This window comes from Solanum verrucosum, unplaced genomic scaffold (genome assembly GCF_900185275.1).
Source record: "Solanum verrucosum unplaced genomic scaffold, falcon-dt-bn FXZP01000155.1, whole genome shotgun sequence".
Lineage (NCBI taxonomy): Eukaryota > Viridiplantae > Streptophyta > Magnoliopsida > Solanales > Solanaceae > Solanum > Solanum verrucosum.
The window spans coordinates 271,257-292,743 of record NW_026020372.1 but is presented as its reverse complement, the minus strand read 5'-3'; the positions used below and the strand labels follow the sequence as shown (position 1 = coordinate 292,743).

Below are 21,487 nucleotides of genomic sequence, written 5' to 3'. Positions count from 1 at the left end.
CTATGGCTAACTCTTGTTTCTAATTATTAGTCTTATATATGTGAATGCCCTGATCTATGTATAAACCCTAATCCTTGGAATTCTATAGCTTTTTATGTTGTTTTTGTGATTGCATGTTCTTAGTACATTGGGAAACTTGAATTTAGTGATTTATGCATACAAAAGACCTCTATTCCGTTTAAAATTACTGCATTTTTTTTGAAAGCGAGTTGGGTAAAACTAACTTTTCTTTTTTGCTGCTTTATTTACTTATGAGGATTGTTTACTTTTCAGCTCAGTATTCTTATTCTTTCAACTTTTATGTGTGTATGTGTAGAATGGTCAATATGAAGGTAAAATCGAATGGTTGCATCTCCCCTTCACTATGAAAAATATGTAATAACCATCCAAACAAAGTGAAGTCACATGACATTTTATAAAAGTCTCATCTAGTTAGTCGTCATTAGTTTTTAGAGGTCTACGAATATTTTTGATACAATATGTGAAGTATTCATGCTCCTTTAACTTTGACACTTCCTTACTGTTGCATTTCTGAAAATTGGCCTTCTTTTTGTGAACTGGAATTAAAAAAGCTTAGACCTGTCATTAAATTTAGACAATTCATATAGACATTTCGTACATCTAATCAGGTTATAGTTAATACATATGAAAGTTATATTACTAACGAAGACAAGGCTGAGATTGGGGCAATAGTCAGGGACAGTGATGGCAATTTGATTTCCCCATTGTTGTTAATTGTCCAAGCAATAATCAAGCTAAAAGTTTAGCTGCGTGCTTATTGGTGTAGGTAGAATTGTTTTGGAAAATTTCATTTGGAATTAGACTCCCTTGTTAGTGTCAATATGTTGATTTTGGACATTTTTTGTTACAAGATGGATTTTATACGGGAAACATATAAAATGCATATTTTTGCTACTTGAGGGAAATGTATATTTTTTTGTTCCTTAGGTTTTAGCAATGAGAAGAATGTCAACGAAGTTGACTGAATGATCTAACTGAAGCCTTGTTTGGAAGTCATTGTAGAAGCAGACTATAGAGCGACTAAAGTCCTTGTTTGAATTAGATCTTCATTTTAGACATCTCATTTGTTTGCATCCTCTTCTAGTTTCATTTTACATTCTTTTCTAAGAAAGAGCTAACCTTGTTGTGCATATATTCCAACACTTGTAATCTCTAGACTGCTTCTTTGACTCCCTTGTTAGTTTTGTCTATTAAATCGTTATGTTTGGGGCCATGGTAAAAGTTTGGTATTATTACCCTTAGTTAAATATTATGTGACAAACATCTTAGGGAGGGGAGGGGAGTATAAAGTAAGAGAGAGAGCAACAATGATCTGTTATGAAGATCTGGCACAATTTGTAAAGAACCATATTATTGTGTAGGTTCTCTACTTTATGTTGGTATACTTCTTGTATACGGGAGATTTTCCATATTTAATGAAATTACTTTACTTCACAAAAAAGAAAAAGGAAAAAGGAAAGTGAGATGAGAGAAAACAATCCTAAATCTTAAGCCCTATATTGTTCCTTCTCGAAAAAAGAAAAAAGGAGAGAGTAAAGTAACAAAATTTTGACTGTTGGAGATGAAAGGTTTCCATTCAACTAGAAGGGGTCACGTCGATTAATTAAATCTTTTGGAGTATATATCGGCATTGTGTATGTGCAAATTTGAAGGAGTAATTTTACATCCAAAGGTGTGGTGGCTAAGCGGTCAATGAAGTAGGTGAAAACCTTCACATCATGGACTTGCGAGACAAAAAATGCTACTAGGTGATTTTTTCCCATCTGCCCTAAGGCTTGGTGGTCTGAGTTATTCGGAACTTGTATTGATGGGAGGTATCAGCTACCCTGTAACTTGGTGGAATGTTCGAGGTGCGAGCAAGCTGGCCAAAACACCTCTGTTATCAAAATATTCTCAAGCAGTAGTTTTTGGCTAAGAAGCATAAACATAGAGATTGTACACAAGAGGAAAATATTCTAATAGCCTAATTTCTAAAACTGCGAAAAAGTCCAGTCCGTTTATTTTTTGAATATCTGATTCCTTTTTTTAAGAAACTAAAGTGTACATCTACTCCCGACTTAGCCAAATACAGGAGGAAAAGAACTGTTTCACTTCCCTATTTTGCAATGTAAGCACTCTTATGTCATGAAGAGTGAAGAAGCATGCAAAAATTTCATTAATATAAAGTAAACAAAAAGAGATACTGCAAAAACATCTATGTTGACCTATCTCCTGTTAGTGCCTTCTATTTTCTCCTTTGGTTAATTGAGTTTGTTGTTTTTCTTGGCTAGGTTTGTGTTAATTTTTCAGAACAGTGGTGGCTGTTCAGGAAAGCAACCCTTGCTTCCGAAGCTTTGGGGGGTACTCTCCAGATGAATCCATTCTTCAAAAGTTCCGGAAACTTTGTTAACGCCAACTACATATTCCAGGTGGGTTTTGCTCTCCCATTCATTGTTTTCTTTCAATTCGCTGCAGCTCTAGCTCACATCTTATTTTTGTATGGAGGAATAATAGTATGGCTCTAACACTATTATCTTTAAACTGTAGAAAAGCCTGCATATAGAACAATTTATTTATTAAAGAAACTTGAATTAGAATTGGGAAGCCATGTAGTCCTGATCTATACTTTCTTGTTAGATTGCCATTAAAGCCTTATGGCCAAGTTTAACTGTTTCAACAGAAAAGGGCCAAAACTACCCCTCACCTACGCAAATTGGTAATCATTGCTGTTGGGAAGTTGGTTGCTGCTGACGCAGTTCCTATGGTTTAAGTGTATTCTGTTTTCAACTAAGAGAATATAGAACTTCAACCAAGAAAAAATTAGGATAAGAAGAATTGCTTAACTAAGGTAGTTGCTACACGGGCTCTACGAAGGAAGGGTTTGGATTAGGAGCAATTTCAATAGGTTTCTTTTTGTGTATTTGTTCAATGAGGCCTGGGGTCTTCCATTTCCAAAGATTGTGGATCTGGCTTTGGTATTTTCACATTGGTCTCAACCATGCTCCAGTACCAGTCTTGCAACAGTATTAGAGTATTGGTGCAAAGAGATCGGTCCTTCACTTGCTAATCGTTCATGAATCTAGTTTTTTAAGATCTAAAAATACATCAATATGGTGGAATGGTCAAATCAGCTAGCTTGCCTGCTCCATTTGATGTCTCTTTTCTACCAGTGACTTCCCAAGTATATGGGAAGGGCATTCGTGTAGCATTTTGATAGCTTTGGGAGCCACATGCATAGCTACAATCAAAGTCCTTATGTGATTATTCCATAAGAAATACTCAATCCTCTTTGAAAAGTCACTTCAGTTATGCCTTACCAGTCCCAAAAAAAAAGTCACTTCAAATAATCCTGTTCTTTGAAGGTGACTCACTTCCTATTCAAGGAATGAACCATCAGAAGCTATACTAGTCAGTTTAGTTTTGTTTTGTTGTGCTTCCTTGCTTCAATTCCTCTTTACTCGATTCTAATTAGATTTTACTTTCTTACTGCTGAATCCTTTTTGTGTATATCTATTGAGATGGTTTACACATGCTGATGATAGGACATTCATTCCTTTATTTGCAGATGTTTTTGAAAGCCTTGGAGCAACATTGAATGTTGCTAAACTAACAAAAGGTTCAAGTGTGGCTATTTTTGGACTAGGGGCTGTAGGCCTTGCTGTGAGTATTCTTCACATTGCAAATTACCTTCTTGTTCTGTTTTGTTTTTTATCCATATATATGTTAATCTTACTAATGATCTCATCTCATTTGGTCAGGCTGCAGAAGGAGCAAGAATTGCTAGTGCTACAAGGATAATTGGTGTTGATTTAAATGCTAGCAGATTTGAGTAAGGTAATTAACTTGTGCCTTGCACATTCTTGATCCATTATCTTATAATTCCTTCCTTGTAAATTGTCTCTTAGCAAAGCAACTAATTCATCCATTTTACTTCTATTCTACAGCTAAGAAATTTTGTGTGACAAAGTTTGTGAACCCGAAGGATTATAGTAAACCAGGTCAAGAGCTACTAATATCTACTTCTCCTAATGGATCATTTCGCGAAAGAAAAAAAAGACAGCTGTGAGTTATAGTTGATCATCTTTTCTTGAATTTTGATTATTTGATCATGTAATTGCTGAGATGACTGATGGAAGATTCGATAGGAGTGTGGAGTGTACTGGCCATATTGATGCTATGATAACTGCATTTGAAGTGTCCATGATGTATGTTTTCTATCCTCAAATTTCCTTATGTTCTTATTTATACAATAATCTTAACGAACATTGTCGTAATTAATTTTCAGGGGTGGGGAGTGGCTGTTCTTATTGGTATACTCCATAAGGAAGCTGTGTTCAAGACACACCCTATGAACTTTCTAAATGAAAGGACTCTTAAAGGAACCTTCTTTGGAAACTACAAACCTCGTTCGGATATTCCTTCTGTTGTTGAGAAATACATGAATAAGGAACTTGAATTGGAGAAATTCATCACTCATACACTTCCCATATTCTGAAATCAACAAGGCTTTTGAATTAATGTTGAAGGGAGAAGGCCTTCGTTGCATAATCACCATGGAGGACTAAACTTACTGTCCTAGAAAAGGAGCTTCTAGCTAGTCGCTATTGTTTGAGAAAAGACCAAGCATTGGGTGGAACACTATGAGAAGGATCCGAAAGCTGCAATGGCTGGACTATTAAACATGATGTTTGAGGTAATGTGGTAAGGTTCCTTCTTAAGTGTTCTTTGTCAATGACAAATTATGTTGGTGTTGTTCCGCCATACTACTCCGGGATACTGAATTCTTTGAATGCTTATGCTGTAATCGCCATGACGTGTTTGAAAGTTCTATGCGTGATATAACCATTGCTATGATGAGGAATTATCCACAGCTTATGCGCAAATTTATGTCTGACAAAGCAAAAATTCCCTATCTTCTTGAACTCATTGTTCATATGAACCTAGAGCTCTATTCTCTTAAAAGACAAAATTAGGTGCGTTTGTGAAACCTATTATGATCATGAACTATATGTGGGATTGCTAATATGAAGTAATTTTTTTTTTTGAACTGGTAACTCAGAGCTGGTTTTTTTTGCTTTTCCAGATTTTTAAATATGTTGTCTTTCTGATGAACGAGGCATCTTTTAAGCATGGTGAGAGGGAAGCTCTGAGATCTTGTATAAAAGCTTTGAACTTCTGGGCTATTGAGCTTTGTTGGGAGTTACATGACTTCACCCTCAACAAATTGAAGATGAGCTCATTATCAACGTATCATTGTTCCAGAAATAGGCATTAGTGCAGTATGGAGAAGTGTAGTATTTAAGATGGAGAATTTCATTAAATGCTCCCACAGATGTCTGCCAAGTCTTCCTTCAGGTGCATTTGTGGAACTTATTACGATTATGAACTGTATAGGGGATTGCCAATATGAAATAATTTTTTTGAACTGGTAACTAAAAGCTGTTTTCTTTTGCTTTTCCAGGATTTTAAATCTTCTGTCCTTCTGGTGAAAGAGGCATTTTTTCAGAATGGTGAGAAGGAAGCTCGTAGAATCTTGTGTCAAAGCATTGAACTTCTGTGCTACTGAGAGTCGTGGGGAGTTACAGGACTTCGTCCTTAACAAATCAAAGGGTATTGAAGATGAGCTCATTATCAAACTTAAATCTGCTATAATAGAAGTTGCTGTATGTGCCCTTAACAAATTGAAGGTGACTAAATATTGATGCAGCTTGGTCAAATGTGCAATTGTTGTCGTTGCAGGATGGTGATGGTGATGATGAATACTCACTGCTTGTTGACTTGAACAGGTTGTATGAACTTCAATTGTCAAGCAAATTTCCATTGAAAGCTTGCATAAAGATCTTGCAGAGACTCTCAAAAACTTCAGAAGTATTGATGACGAGGTGGGTATATTGTAGTTTGAATAATTCTTTTTCGTAGTTTTGCCAATACACAACTACTTTAATTTACTTGTGTAGGTTATTGCATTTCTTCTTCTTATGCATGTTTACTGGTGCCTACACTCTTATAATAAACTAATGGCACAATCCTTGTTTGAAATACTTAAGTCCTTCCTGACTAATAAATCTCACGAAGGTCTTCGTGCAAGTCAACTTGCATGTAGGGTATGCATTTTTCCAAACATCTATGTTCCACCTATCTCTTGTTAGTACCTATCTCCTATCAGTGCCTTCTATTTTCTCTTTTGGTTAATTGAGTTTGTTGTTTTTCTTGGTCTAGGTTTGTGTTGTTTTTTCAGAACAATGGTGGCTGTTTCAGGAAAGCAACCCTTGTATCCACAGAGCTAGAAGCTTTGGGGTACTCTCCAGATGAATCCATTCTTCAAAAGTTCTGGAAACTTTGTTAACACCAACTACATATTCCAGGTGTTTTTTGCTCTCCCATTCATTGTTTTCTTTCAATTCGTGGAAGTTCTAGCCCATATCTTACTGTTGTATGGAGGAATATTGTATGGCTCTAACAATACTATATTTAAACTGTAGAAAAACCTGCATCTAGAACAATTAATTTTTAGTAATGCTTCGTATTATAGCACTTTTATTTATTTAAGAAACTTGAATTAGAATTGAGATGCCATGTAGTCCTGATCTATACTTTCTTGTTAGATTGCCATTAAAGCCCTATGGCTAAGTTTAAATGTTTCAACAGAAAAGGGCCAAAACTACCCCTCACCTATGCAAATTGGTAATCATTGCTGTTGGGAAGTTGGTTGCTGCTGACGCAGTTCCTAAGGTTAGGTGTATTCTGTTTTCAACTAAGAGAATATAGGAACTTCGACTAAGAAAAAATTGGGAGCATTTTAAATATACTTCTTTTTGTGTATTTGTTCGATGAGGCCCGGGGTCTTCCGTTTCCAAAGATTGTGGATCTGGCATTGGTATTTTCACATTGGTCTCAACCATGCTCCAGTACCAATCTTGCAACAGTATTCGAGTATTGGTGCAAAGAGATCGGTCTTTCACTTGCTAATTGTTCATGAATCTAGTTTTTTAAAGATCTAAAAATATATCAATATGGTGGAATGGTCAAATCAGCTAGCTTGCCTGCTCCATTTGATGTCTCTTTTCAACCAGTGACTTCCCAAGTATATGGGAAGGGCATTCGTGTAGCATTTTGATCGCTTTGGGAGCCACATGCATAGCTACAATCAAAGGCTTTCTGTGATTATTCCATAAGAATTACTCATTCCTCTTTTAAAAGTCACTTCAGTTATACCTTATCAGTCCCCAAAAAAAAGTCACTACAGATAAATGTTCTTTGAAGGTGACTCACTTCCTATTCAAGCAATGAAACCATCAGAAGCTATACTAGTCAGTTTAGTTTTGTTTTGTTGTGCTTACTTGCTTCAATTCCTCTTTAACCGATTCTAATTAGATTTTACTTTCTCGCTGTTGAATCCTTTTTGTGTGTATCTATTGAGGTGGTTTACACATGCTGATGATAGGACGTTCATTCCTTTATTTGCAGATGTTTTTGAAAGCCTTGGAGCAACTTTGAATGTTGCTAAACCAACAAAAGGTTCAAGTGGCTATTTTTTGACTGGGGGCTGTAGGCCTTGCTGTGAGCATTCTTCACATGGCAAATAACTTTCTTGTTCTGTTTTGTTTTTATCTATATATATGTTAATCTTACTAATGATCTGATCTCAGTTGGTCAGGCTGCAGAAGGAGCAAGAATTGTTGGTGCTTCAAGGATATGGTGTTGATTTAAATGCTAGCAGATTTGAGTAAGGTAATTAACTTGTGCCTTACACATTCTTGATCCATTATTTTATAATTCCTTCCTTATAACTTGTCTCATAGCAAAGCAACTAATTCATCCATTTTACTTCTATTCTACAGCTAAAAAATTTGGTGTGACACAGTTTGTGAACCCAAAGGATTATAGTAAACCAGTTCAAGAGGTACTCATATTTACTTCTCCTAATGGATCATTTCGCGAAAGAAAAAAATGACAGCTGTGAGTTATACTTGATCATCTTTTCTTGAATTTTGATTATTTGATCAGGTAATTGCTGAGATGACTGATGGTGGAGTCGATAGGAGTGTGGAATGTACTGGCCATATTGATGCTATGATTCCAGCATTTGAATGTGTTCATAATGTATGTTTTCTATCATCAAATTTCCTTAATTGTATGTTCTTATTAAAAAAATTATCTTAACGAACATTGTCGTAATTAATTATCAGGGGTGGGGAGTGGCTGTACTTGTTGGTGTACCCCATAAGGAAGCTTTGTTCAAGACATACCCTATGAACTTTCTAAATGAAAGGACTCTCAAAGAGACCTTCTTTGGAAACTACAAACCTAGTTCGGATATTCCTTCTGTTGTTGAGAAATACATGAATAAGGAACTTGAATTGGATAAATTCATCACTCATGCACTCCCATTTTCTTAAATCAACAAGGCTTTTGAATTAATGTTGAAGGGAGAAGGCCTTCGTTGCATAATCACCATGGAGGGCTAAAATTACTGTCCTTGAAAGGATCTTCTAGCTAGTCGCTACTGTCTTCGTGCAAGTCAACTAGCATGTAGGGTAAGCATTATTCCAAAAATTATATGTTCATATCTCCTGTTAGTGCCTACTATGTTTTCTTTTGGTTAATTCAGTTTGTTGTTTTTCTTGGTCTAGGTTGTGTTATTTTTCAGAACAGTGGTGGCTGTTCAGGAAAGCAACCCTTGCATCATCCACGAAGCTAGAAGCTTTGGGGTACTCTCCTGATGAATCCATTCATCAAAAGTTCTAGAAGCTTTGTGAACGCCTACTAAATATCACAGGTGGTCTTTGCTGTCCCATTCAATGTTTTCTCTTCATTGGTGGTAGCTCTAGCTTATACCTTACTGTTGTATAGAGGAATAGTAGTATAGCTCTGGCACTATCAATTTATCTTTTAACTGTAGAAAAGCCTGCATCTTGAACAATTAAACTTATTAAGATTGTGAACTATATCCGGATTGCTATATGAAGTAATTTATTTTGAACTGGTAACTAAAAGCTGTTTTATTTTGCTTTTCCAGAATTTTAAAACTGCTTTCCTTCTGATGAGAAAGGCATTTTTTAAGCATTGCTAGAAGGAAGCTATGAGATCTTGTGTAAAAGTTCTGAATTTCTGTGCTACAGAGAGTGGTGGGGAGTTACAGGACTTTTCCCTTATCAAATAGAGGGGGATTGAAGATATCTCTTATGTTGTTTAATGTTTATTTATGATTAATTGTTGATAATGGATGAATTAAGGGTGGTAAGCCTTATGGGTGAAGTATTGGTGATTTTGGCTATGGCTTTGGATTATGGTAAGAAGGCTTGAACTCTCTTTATTGAATTGATTGTTGTTGGTAGGTTGGATCCAGAAGTGTTATATCTTATTCTTGTGTGGTATTATTGTGAATTGTAGCCATGAAGGCATTGGTGAAGTTGTTGTATAATGTGGGAATATTGCATTGTTGTGAATTGAGGCCACGAAGGGCATTATATGAGTGTTATTACACTGTTGTATTATTATACAAATATGAGGCTATATGTAAAGTCATATATGAAGCTATATATAAAGTTTGTGTGAAGCTATAATGTGAAGATGTTCTAATGGTATTAATGTGATATTGTATAAAGTGGTATTATGCTAATGTGAAAGCATGTTTCTCTTGAAATGGTGATAGGTGGTGATGATGGACTATGATGATTAAGCATAGTGCCTTTTCATGAGTCTAGCTTTCCTAAGTAAATGTATAACCTTGAAGGATGGGCCTTAGGGTGATGTTCCCTTTTAATCCAAAATATTATAATGAAAATTATGAACAATATGATAAAGAAAAAACTACATGGGATAAAAGATTAAATAAAAAATGGACGCCTAAACCAATAACTGGACAACATGAATTTTTAGATTTAGACTGTGTAGCAGACATAAATAAAACAATCCAATTATGGGTAGGATACATATCAAAACAATTAATAGATAACAAGATAGTAATAGCAGAGGCACCAGGATACATAGAAAGGACACTTATAGGAACAGTAAAATTATGGCTACAAAATTTAACAAATGAAAGCTTAACAACTTTAAGAAATAATAAAAAATTTGATGGTGGAACAGCCACTACAACCATGGAAATATTATATAAATATAAAATAGCTATAAGAAATGAATTTAGTAGTATGACAACAGAAGTAGAAGAACAAAATAAAGAAAAAATCATAAATCAGAATCTAATGACAAAATTAGCAATATGTAATATGTGTTACATAGACGAATATACATGTGCATTTAGAGAATATTATTATAAAGGAACATATAGCATAGAAGAAAGTAAAGAAATAAGAAAATTATATTTTACAAAATTACCAGAACCTTTTAATTCAAAAGTAATAAAAAGTTGGAATGAAGCAGAATTAACAGATACCTTAGGAGCTAGAATAAAATTCTTACAACGATGGTTTATGGAACTATGTGAAAAACATAAAGAAGAAATAAAAATGGAAAAAATATTAGTAAAAAACTTGGCATGTTGCAAAAATAAGACAACACCTCAATTTGGTTGTACGGATAGGTATTATAAAAATAAAAAGAAATATAATAAAAAATACAGATCAAAATATAAATATAAAAAACCAAGAAGAAGGTACTATGTAAAAAATTACAAAACCAAAAGACCATATAGACCAAAAAGAAAACTAACGGAATGTACTTGTTATAATTGTGGAAAATTAAGACATATAGCTAGAGATTGTAAATTACCTAAAAATCCAAAGAAAAAACAAATATCAGAAATAATAATAGACGATGAAAAATATACACAAATAGAATACGTAGATTATGAATTAGAAAGCAATGATAGTATATATGAATTATCGGAAAATGAAATAGATAATGACATAGAAATAGAAAATGAATTCTATAATATAACAAATGACTGAAGCAGATATACAAACAATAAATAAAGAAGAACATCAAGACGAAGAATATTTAGAACAGAAAATAATATTTGATAATAGTATATTTGAACAAATAAAAGGAAAAGAATTAGACCTAAGCGTAGCAAAAATATTCGAAATACCAACAGTAAGAAATTGGTTTAAACGACAAAAAGAAGAATATTATGTAGTAAGTCAAAGAGAACATATCATAAATCGCAAATACACTAAAGGAAAGGCCAAAATACCAATAATAAATAAACGAATAATAAATAAATAAATACAAGATATTAAGGCTAAAAATCCAATTAAATATGTACATTTAGGAGGAACAGAAATATTAATAAAAACATGTTTTAGAGAAGGAATAGATACACCCATAGAAATATACTTAGCGGATGATAGAATTATACAACCCATAGAAAAAAGTATAATAAGTGCAGTAAGAGGTAACCTCATATACCAAAAATTTAAGTTTATAATAAGTGCTAACTACTCAGTAGCAATAAATGACAGAAATATAGATAAATCACTAGTATTATACTGGCGAATGTCAGGGATAGAATTAGCCCCAGGAAGTAAAATATTTACAGCTAGATGTAAAAACTTATATGTTCTAACAACAAAACATAAAATAACAGCAAAAAATAAAATAGATAAAATAAAAATAGAAGATCCCTTTGAAAGAATAGTTATAGTCATAGATAAAAACGATTATAGTTATAATGAAATTGATATAGAAGAAGATTTAGAAATAGTAAAAGAAAGACTAAGCACATCGAAAAGGATAAACAATGAGATACCTCAAATATCATCAAAAATGAGTACCTCAAGGAGAATAGATAAAACCCCACAAAAATCAATAGAAGAAGATATAAAACCACATCATTACTACATAACGGGAATAATGGAACAACGAAAATATTTAATATTAATAGATACAGGACGAGAAGAAAACTATATTACAAGAGAATTAGTGACGGAAGATGAAATAATAACTATTGAACAATCATACTCCGAACTACCAAAAGCATTAATGTATACCGAAGAAACTACAAAAAAGGAACTAATCATCGGAGGAGTACCAATAGTAATGAAATTCAAAATATATCAAGGAAATGAAAATATCATTTTAGGAATAAAATGGTTGGAACAAGTAAAACCATATAATCTAGAAGACAAACAGTTAACAATAAATTATGAGAATAAAAGAGTAATAATAAAAAGGACTTTGGTATGATAAAAATATGAAAATAAAAATATGAAAATATATATACTTGCAAAGATAATAATAGAAGGATATTACAACCGATATTATACACCAATGATAGATACGGGAGCAGAAGCTAATATATGTAAATACAATTATTTACCAGAAGATAAATGGGAAAAATTAAAAACATCGATAGTAGTAACGGGATTTAATAATGAAGGAAGCATGATTACATATAAGGCAAAAAATATAAAAGTACAAATATGGGATAAGATATTAACTATAGAAGAAATATATAACTTTGAATTAACTACAAAAGATATGCTATTAGGAATGCCATTTTTAGAAAAATTATACCCACATATAATAACAAAAACACACTGGTGGTTCACGACACCGTGTAAACAAAAAATAGGAGCAAAAAGAGTAAATAATAAAAAACAAAAAATAACAGAATGGATAAAAGGAAGTGAAAAAATTACACAAAAATTAGAAAATATAAGAGAAGAAGACCCTAAAATAGAATTAATTATATTCTCTATAGATAAAGTAAAAATAATTCAAGATAAGTTAGAATTATTATATAGTGAGGATCCTTTACAAGGATGGGAAAAACATAAAACAAAAGTAAAAATTGAGCTAATTGATAATAACAGTATAATAACCCAAAAACCATTAAAGTATAATTTTAATGATTTAACCGAATTTAAGATACATATAGATGAATTACTAGAAAAAGGATATATACAAGAAAGCAATAGTAAGCATACAAGCCTGGCATTTATCGTAAATAAACATAGTGAACAAAAAAGAGGAAAAAGTAGAATGGTTATTGATTATAGAAATTTAAATGCAAAAACTAAAACATATAATTATCCGATACCAAATAAAATACTAAAGATAAGACAAATACAAGGATATAATTATTTTAGCAAATTTGATTGTAAATCAGGATTTTATCACTTAAAACTAGAAGAAGAATCTAAAAAACTAACAACATTCACTGTATCACAAGGATTTTATGAATGGAATGTATTACCATTTGGATATAAAAACGCACCAGGTAGATATCAACACTTTATGGACAATTACTTTAAACAAATAGAAAATTGTGTAGTGTACATCGATGATATATTATTATATTCTAAGACACAAGATGAACATATAAGATTATTAGAAAAATTTATACACATCATAGAATATTCAGGTATAAGTCTAAGTAGAAAGAAAGCTGATATAATGAAAAATCAAATAGAATTCTTAGGAATACAAATTGATAAAAACGGAATAAAAATGCAAACACACATGGTACAAATTTTTTTTAACTCAAATGAACAACTAGACACAAAAAAGAAATTACAATCAGTCTTAGGACTAGTAAATCAAGTAAGAGAATACATACCAAAATTAGCAGAGAATTTAAAACCATTACAACAAAAATTAAAGAAAGATATAGAATATCAGTTTGATAAAAAAGACCAAATACAAATACAAATACAAAAGGTAAAATTATTATGTAAAAACTTACCTAAACTATACTTTCCAGATGAAAACAAAAAATTTACTTATATAATAGAATCAGATGCGAGTGAAAAAAGTTATGGAGGAATATTAAAATACAGGTATGATGACACTACGATAGAACATCATTGCAGGTATTATTCAGGAACGTTTAATAATACAGAAATAAAATGGGAAATAAATAGAAAAGAATTATATTCAGTATATAAGTGTTTATTATCATTTGAACCATATATTGTATATAACAAATTTATTATAAGAACAGATAATACACAAGTAAAATGGTGGCTAACAAGAAAAATACAAGATTCGGTAACAACAAAAGAAATAAGGAGATTGGTATTAAATATATTAAATTTCACATTTACAATTGAAGTAATAAAAACTGATAAGAATGTTATTGCAGATTACTTATCAAGACAAAGCTACTCAGACTGAGAACGAAAATACAATGGAAGAGATACTCAAAGCCATAACTACACTTTGTATAAAAGTGGATAGTATAGACAACGAGATACAAAAGCTAAAGACTAATGAAGATAATCTGAAGTCTAAAGCTAGTCAGCAGCATGACTATAAAAATGCGGAGCTACGTCGATCGGAAGACGGAAAAAACCCAGAGCTAAAAGGAGACGATGGGAAACTCCTTAAAACCCATAACATTTGTTTAAATACAGCTGCAGGTACAAGCAAACAAGTTAGCGATAAACAACATAAAAATGCTAACTTAAACCAGTTATTCGAAAAACCATTTACCCAAAGGACACCTAGACATATGTCCATAGAACCGCAAACATCTACATATGCAGATAGTTTGCAAAACCAAAATGAGAAAAAGACATATAATTACATCACACGAACCTATATCGAAAATATACACAAAATCCAAACTTATTTAAACCGCAACCCCAGATCAACTACAAAAGAGCCAAACCAGGATTATTTAACCCAAAGATTGCAAGGTTATAATAAACTAATTGCACAACCAAAAACTAACGCCAACTTAGTAAGGACATGTTATAACTATGGATTACTAAATACTGTATATACATATGACGGAGAAGAACTAAGCGGAATACCGAAACTACATAGAGCATTTATTACTTATAAGAGAGTTACTAAGGGAAATCTATTCTATGTAAAGTTTTATACGGCAACAGCAGAGATATTACACGAGGAAATAAAACCTCCGATACAAGTAATAAAGATAGGACTAACAAAAGATATGATAATACCAGAAGATATCGGACAACAACCAGAGATACAAAAAACCGAGATACCCAATTTTTATGCCAATAAGAGAATAATTGGTATATCAACTATTATACAAGAACTAGCAAATAATTATTTAAACGGAAACGCAATATGGAGCTACTATGCAAGAGATCAGTTAATGATTTATTCCAATTCAAGGGAGCTAAGGAAAGCAGATATGGATGAAGTCCAGAGATGGATTTTATCATTACTTAAGCCAGAAGAATGACCTACAACACGAGCACTAAAAGAAGGATTTATTTCGGCAGAATTATTGACCAGGTATTGCAAGCTAATTGGTCACAAATACCCTGACCACATATGTTCAAAATGCAATGGAGAAGATGACGTGATTCCCGATGTCCAGCTTAAGATAGAGACGGAAGTAGATAAGAAGAAGAAGACAAATCAAAAAGATAAGAAAGAAAAAGTTAGTACGTAAAAATGTAAAAAAGTCAAGTAGTACTAGTAGTGTGTCATAATAGTAATAGTAGTATGTCATAAATATAGCATGTAAAGTAGTATGACAAGTGTAAAGTAGTCATACTATATTAATAGATAGTAGGTACAAGTGTATGGGCAAGAGTATGGGCAAGTGTAGGTAAGAATGGTAGGTGTACAAGTGTCATAAAGTAAGTGTAAATGTTAAAAATATGATGAAAAGTGTAAGGTAAGTCATCATAATATGTTTGTCAAGTAGTCATAAAATAGGTACATACGTAGTGGGAGGATTGATTGTAATATAAAGTAAAGAGCTTCCTTTCTATATAAAGGGAGGCAGATGTAAATGTAAGGGCGGACTTGAACGCCTAAGTAAATAAACACCATCGTTTCAAAAATACTCTCTCAAGATAGATAGTTAAAATACTAATGGAAAAATCTGAAATCCAGTCAGATATTTCAGATAGCATGGCTGGCAAGAGGCAAAGGTATATTGTTCAAAAAATATGCAGAACTAATTTCATATATTCCTGAATATCATATATATGATTGAATAAATTTATGTTAGTTATTATGTATTAGAATTATTTGAATCATGATTTCTAGTTTATTAGCACACTGGAAACATGGAGAAAACTTCTATACTATGCCATCCTAATGTTGAAACCGGTAGGCGAGGAAAGCCGTTTAGGGGAGTAAACAAAGTTGAGGCGCTGATAAGAAGGAAGTATCCGCTAAAGTACGATGCTAGTAGTGACAGGAAAACATGATAAAGATAATCTAGTTCATAATGATCTAATATGAATTTAATCAATTATGAATATGATAGGAAGGAATAATTTGAAATAAAAAATCTGCATGATAAAGAACATGACTACTTACGTTCATAATGAAATGATAAAAAACTACGAAACTTTAATAATATATATACTTAAAGATATAAAAATAATTGAATTAAGAAGGATCATATGGGAAAAAATATTTAATGATAACGAATCAGAAGATATATTAAACCAACAATGGTATGAAATAGACCTACATGATTTAGACTTCGAAAGAATAGAATGGTATGATTTAGAAATAAATTCATATTAAAATGAACTACGAATATTTTCAATATTGGATAAAATCTATGGAAGATATAAAACTATTAGAACAATTAATGGAGGAAAATTTATATATGTACCAAAGAACCGAAGATATGTTATATCTAGAATATATCATAAATAATATTAAAGAAATATTTAGATTAAAACAACTATCAGAAGAATATTACAATAAATATTATTACATTTACCATGAATTTTACACTACCAAAAAATAACATTAAAGAGATATCAAGATTAAGACACTTAACAAAAAATATTATAATAAAATCTTTAAAATAAAATACTCACCTACCACACTACCATAAGCACATAAAAGACAAACACTTTAAAATCATTCACATTGCTAATAATTGTATTACAGAGAATTAGTAATTTATTTTAATACTTGATTAATTAACAATTAGAGTAGATGACCAACATAGCACATACTTACAATTTAGTTGACATTTAAAAGTAATAAAATCATTTTTTTTAATTTAGATTTAGAGTGACAAGCCATTAGATCATGCTCCTATAGGCATGCTTCCTAAGACAAGTAGGCTAGGACAAAATAAATAAGCAAATAGTATGTAATTCCCCTCCCCCTTAGACGATCCCCCAAATTATTACATATATATAGAGTTAGAGTTTACAAATTATTACAAAACAATAATAGAGATTAAATAGTACATAAGTTAAACAAAATTAATTATGTCTTATCGCTTCCCTCCCATGGCAACTCTTTAACACTTCAATTCAAAGTTCAAACCCCTGCTAAGCAAAAGAAAGCAATACAACCTAAATATGATGCAAAGGACACATAATATTATATAGTTTAATGGGCCCAAGGAACATAGGACATACACATTAATTCACGTAATACACTACACGAATACAATAATACATATAGAAAGGGAGAAGAGAACTGGCCTCGATGCTTCCTTTTATTAATATCCATTTTTGGACTTATGCATAAAAGTAACTAAATAACGACGCAAAATTTTTTTTAGATACATGTATGAACGGCACCAACCGATTAAGCAGTTAAAGATAAATCAGCAATGAAGACAAGTTGACTCCACTAATCGACCGGAACACAACAAATCACTTCTTAAGAGTTCACCGGAAATTCCTTCTAAGCAGAGAGTAATATGATTTTTCTTTTAAAGTATTCTAGTATGTGAGCCAAGATGTCTGAGTCCTCTTGAAAACTTATCTGGATGGATCTGTTAAGATCCATCTTTTAACGTACTCGAAATCTTCAGAAGCTCCATCGGAATCCACTGCATGATCTCAAACTGAAGCGACATTGCTTTTGTTGTTGCTGTTGTTGATGGAGTCGGAGCTCGCTGGTAGGAGTTGTTGCTGCTGGCCAGATCTTGCTGATTCTCTCGTCGGCTTGCTGTTGGTGGTCTGTTGTTTCGCCGGATCTCGCTAGCTGATGGTGTTCCTCGTCGGTGGCTTGCTGGTCGGTGTTTGTCACTGCTGTTCGTCCCCGCCAGCTGCCGAAGTTGTTGTCGTCTTCGTTTTCTTGCATGTGGTTCGCCTGGCTACTGTCCAGAGCCGCTGGGGGAGTTGTTCTCGCCGGGAAACTAGAGGAGGAGAGGAAAGGGAAGAGAAGGCAGCAAGGAGAGGAAAGGACGAACGGAGGTTTCGCCGAAGAGGGCGATGGTGTCTCTCCGTCTCGTCGTCGCCGATGGAGAAGAGGAGAGAGGAGGGTTGCGGCTCCTCCATCCTTTGGAGAGCAAGAAAGATGAGTGAATGTTAGGGTTAGAAGTCCTTTTGTTTAAAATAGGAAAAATGGTAGATTCGATCTGGACCCTCGATTTCAAAAGAGATGAAGGGATGAGATCGAATAAAATAGATCAAAGGTTTAGATTAAGATGAGGTTTTAAGATTTGGATTCACAAAGGCTATAATTGGAATAGCAATTGGTTTAAAGAGGCTAGAATTTAAATGAAATTGCATAGGAGAGAGGGCTAGATTTGAAATAACATTGAATAGATAGGGCTACAATTTAAATAATTTAATGGAAACTTAAGGAGATGCTACTCGATTAATGAAATTCGACATATATTAAAATATTTTCACATAAATTAAGCACATCTAAGTTTTAAGAACCTTTAAATAAATAAGTAAAATAATAATTTCGAGTTCAAATCGATTTTAATAATAATAATAATTACAATATTTCATTTTCATTTTTATATAAATCATACATACTAAAATATATAATTCTTAGATAAAATCGATCAAAGTTTTAAACTAAAAAATATATTTAAAAATATGTATTTAATCGAATAGCATTCCCAAAAAGGGTTAAAGGTCGGTCAAAATTGGATGTCTACAATACCCGATGTCGGATCAAGGCCAAGATTGAGGTTACTTTCTACATTAGCCACCCTCAACTTAAGCTTTTGGCCTGAGTTGGGGTGCACATGTCCAAGGAGGGACCGGGGCCAACATAGTAGATTATGGGAAGGTGAGTTAGGGGGTTAGAAAGAAATGGTCTAATTTAGGCTTAAAGCATTTGGATCAAATGGAGCATTTATTTCATTTGGTTGGATTCTTATTTTAGGCAATATGTGGACTTATCAGAACAAGGGCCTATGATCACTTCCTAGCCTCTAGAGTAGATTGTCTTAGCAGGACTAACCGGGCAAGTTCTAGATTGGTACAAAAACTGTTTGAACAATCAACTATTCTCACACACTATTGACACATAGTTTCATTATCAGATTATCAGATTGCCCAATTCAAGTTTTAGCTTAAATCATGCCATCAAGTTCATTCATTATCATGTCATACTCAGAGCCAACCCATTCAACTCATTCTAGCCTACAAATTTTAGCATATATCACAAAAATAATTTTGGACGGTATTATTTTTTCAATAAGCTTTTGCCTTCATGCTTCATTCGTTCTCATGCTTCTACACATACAATCTTAAACATGTCGGTTCAACAAAAAATAAGTAGTCTCTTGGGGAAAAATAACACAGGCAAGAAAACCCCAAGAGAGTATTATGAGTTGGGTTACTTAGACTTCACCCTATCACTCACAATCCATTTACCCCAGCCAACAAAAAAATAGGTGCAATTGTCCCCAATGCACACAAAAAACAGTAAAAATTAATGGATTTAGGTGAAGCAAACCTGTGGCGCTTAGCGCCGAAGAATCATCAACAAGCGGGTGGGTCCAGTTTAGCTAGGGTTGGACCTACGAGACCACGCTTGCGGTCCGTAGGTCGATCTATGGTCCGTAGATGGAGACCGTAGATCACCTTCACACTTTGTAAAATTTCACACACTTACCTGGGATCTACGGACGCCATTTACGGTCCGTAGAATGAACTACGGACCGTCGATGGGGTCCGTAGACCTCTGCACCAGACCATTTTCTATAGATTTTGCCCTGCATACCTGCACATGTAGCAACTATTAGGCCATTCTTTTTACATTTTCTGGACACTTTTTAGACACGGACCATATGCTATATCTATCCAATACTAACTAAGAAATTAAAGCACTTATCTAATTGAGTACAAAGACGTAATTAACCAAAGAAACTACTAGACGCAAAACAAAAGCTATAGTTGGCTAGATTGTACATATTGGGTTGCCTCCCAAGCAGCGCTTGATTTAACGTCGCGGCACGATGCAGGCCTCTTGATTACTCAGACTTCATCAAGATGCCATGCCTCTCTCAGTGCATTTACACTCTCAAAATTTCCCATGTAGCGTTTTATCTTCCGTTGGTCTGCTTTGAACCTTGTCCTATTCCTTTTCTCAAGCTCAACCACTCCATGTGGGGACACTTGGGTCACTTTGAATGGTCCAGTTCACTGGGACTTAGATCTGCATGGAAAACAACACAACATTACTTTATACAACAACACCAGATCACCAGGAGCTAGTTTGCGCTTTTGTCTTTTGAGCATGGCACTTCTTCTCCATGTACAAGGCTACACCTAACTTCTCCTTACTAAACACTTCAGCACCTCTTCCGAAAGTGTGACTCACCACCGATACCGATTTAAGATCACTTGCCTGCTTCATAGACTTACAGACGTTAAAGGTCACCTTCTCCTTATTTAGTCGGAACTTCAGCTGCCCTCTCTCCATATCAACTAAGGCACACCCAATAGCAAGGAACGGTGTCCCTAAGATGATGGGGACCTCAAAGTCAACCTCACAATCAAGTATAACAAAGTCTATCGGAATAATGAATGTCTCCACTTTCATAAGGACATCTTGAAGCACTCCATAAGGCTTCTTCACAGTTCTATTAGCCATAAGTAAATGCATCGCAATTTGTTTTGGAGCTCCTAAACCCAACTTCTTATAAATTGACAATGGCATCAAGTTAATGCTGGCACCTAAATCACAAAAAGTTTTTCCAAAATGCATCTTACCGATGGTGCATGGAATAGTGAAAGCTCCAGGATCCTCTTTCTTTTGTACCAGTGACCTCGTAGAAATGGCACTACAATGCTGCAACCTCTCACAATTCTCAAAACTGACAACCCTCTTTCTGGTCACCAAGTCCTTCATGAACTTTGCATACCCAGACATTTGCTCCAAAGCTTCTATCAAAGGGACATTGATGGAAAGTTGTTTCAACATAGTTATGAACATGTGGTACTTTACTTCTTTAGCCTTCTGCACTAACCTCTGTGGAAAAGGAGGTGGAGGTCTAGGCATGGGGACGACCTTTTGGGTTTTCTCCGCTTCTTTCTTTGTAGCATTCTTGGACTCTTAGTCACCTCAATCTCATCATAACCTTTTTCTACCACTTAAATAGTTTGCTTTCCTTTGCGAGTCATGATTGCCATACAATACCTATCATTCTTCGGATTTTGGATGGTGTTGCTGGGCAATGTGCCCGGCTGGCGTGTATTCACGATAGCAGACAACTGACTAAACTGCTACTCAAGCTGCTTTATCGATACTACATGTGCATCAACTTTCTGGCCAATTCTGGACAACTCATTTTGCATCTCCTTCACATTCTCACCAGTTGCGTCAAACCTCCTCATCATTTTCTGCATCATATCCTCAA

General features: G+C 33.8%; 1 protein-coding gene and 2 pseudogenes across 1 annotated transcript; 2 read left to right on the top strand and 1 right to left on the bottom strand.

Moving 5' to 3' along the window:
• The first annotated feature begins 1,759 nt into the window (after positions 1 to 1,759).
• LOC125838444 (alcohol dehydrogenase 3-like) lies at positions 1,760 to 5,172 on the top strand (annotated as a pseudogene).
• Positions 5,173 to 6,636: 1,464 nt separating this feature from the next.
• On the top strand, positions 6,637 to 8,468 carry LOC125838443 (alcohol dehydrogenase 3-like; annotated as a pseudogene).
• Positions 8,469 to 20,328: 11,860 nt separating this feature from the next.
• LOC125838442 (uncharacterized) lies at positions 20,329 to 21,129 on the bottom strand. The gene has a single exon (XM_049517498.1). It carries the CDS (start codon positions 21,127 to 21,129, stop codon positions 20,329 to 20,331), a length of 801 nt encoding a protein of 266 aa, XP_049373455.1.
• Between the last annotated feature and the right edge of the window lie 358 nt (positions 21,130 to 21,487).

Coding starts and splice junctions, on each gene's coding strand:
- LOC125838442 (XM_049517498.1), bottom strand. CDS start 21,129: ATGCCTAGACCTCCACCTCCTTTTCCACAGAGGTTAGTGCAGAAGGCT.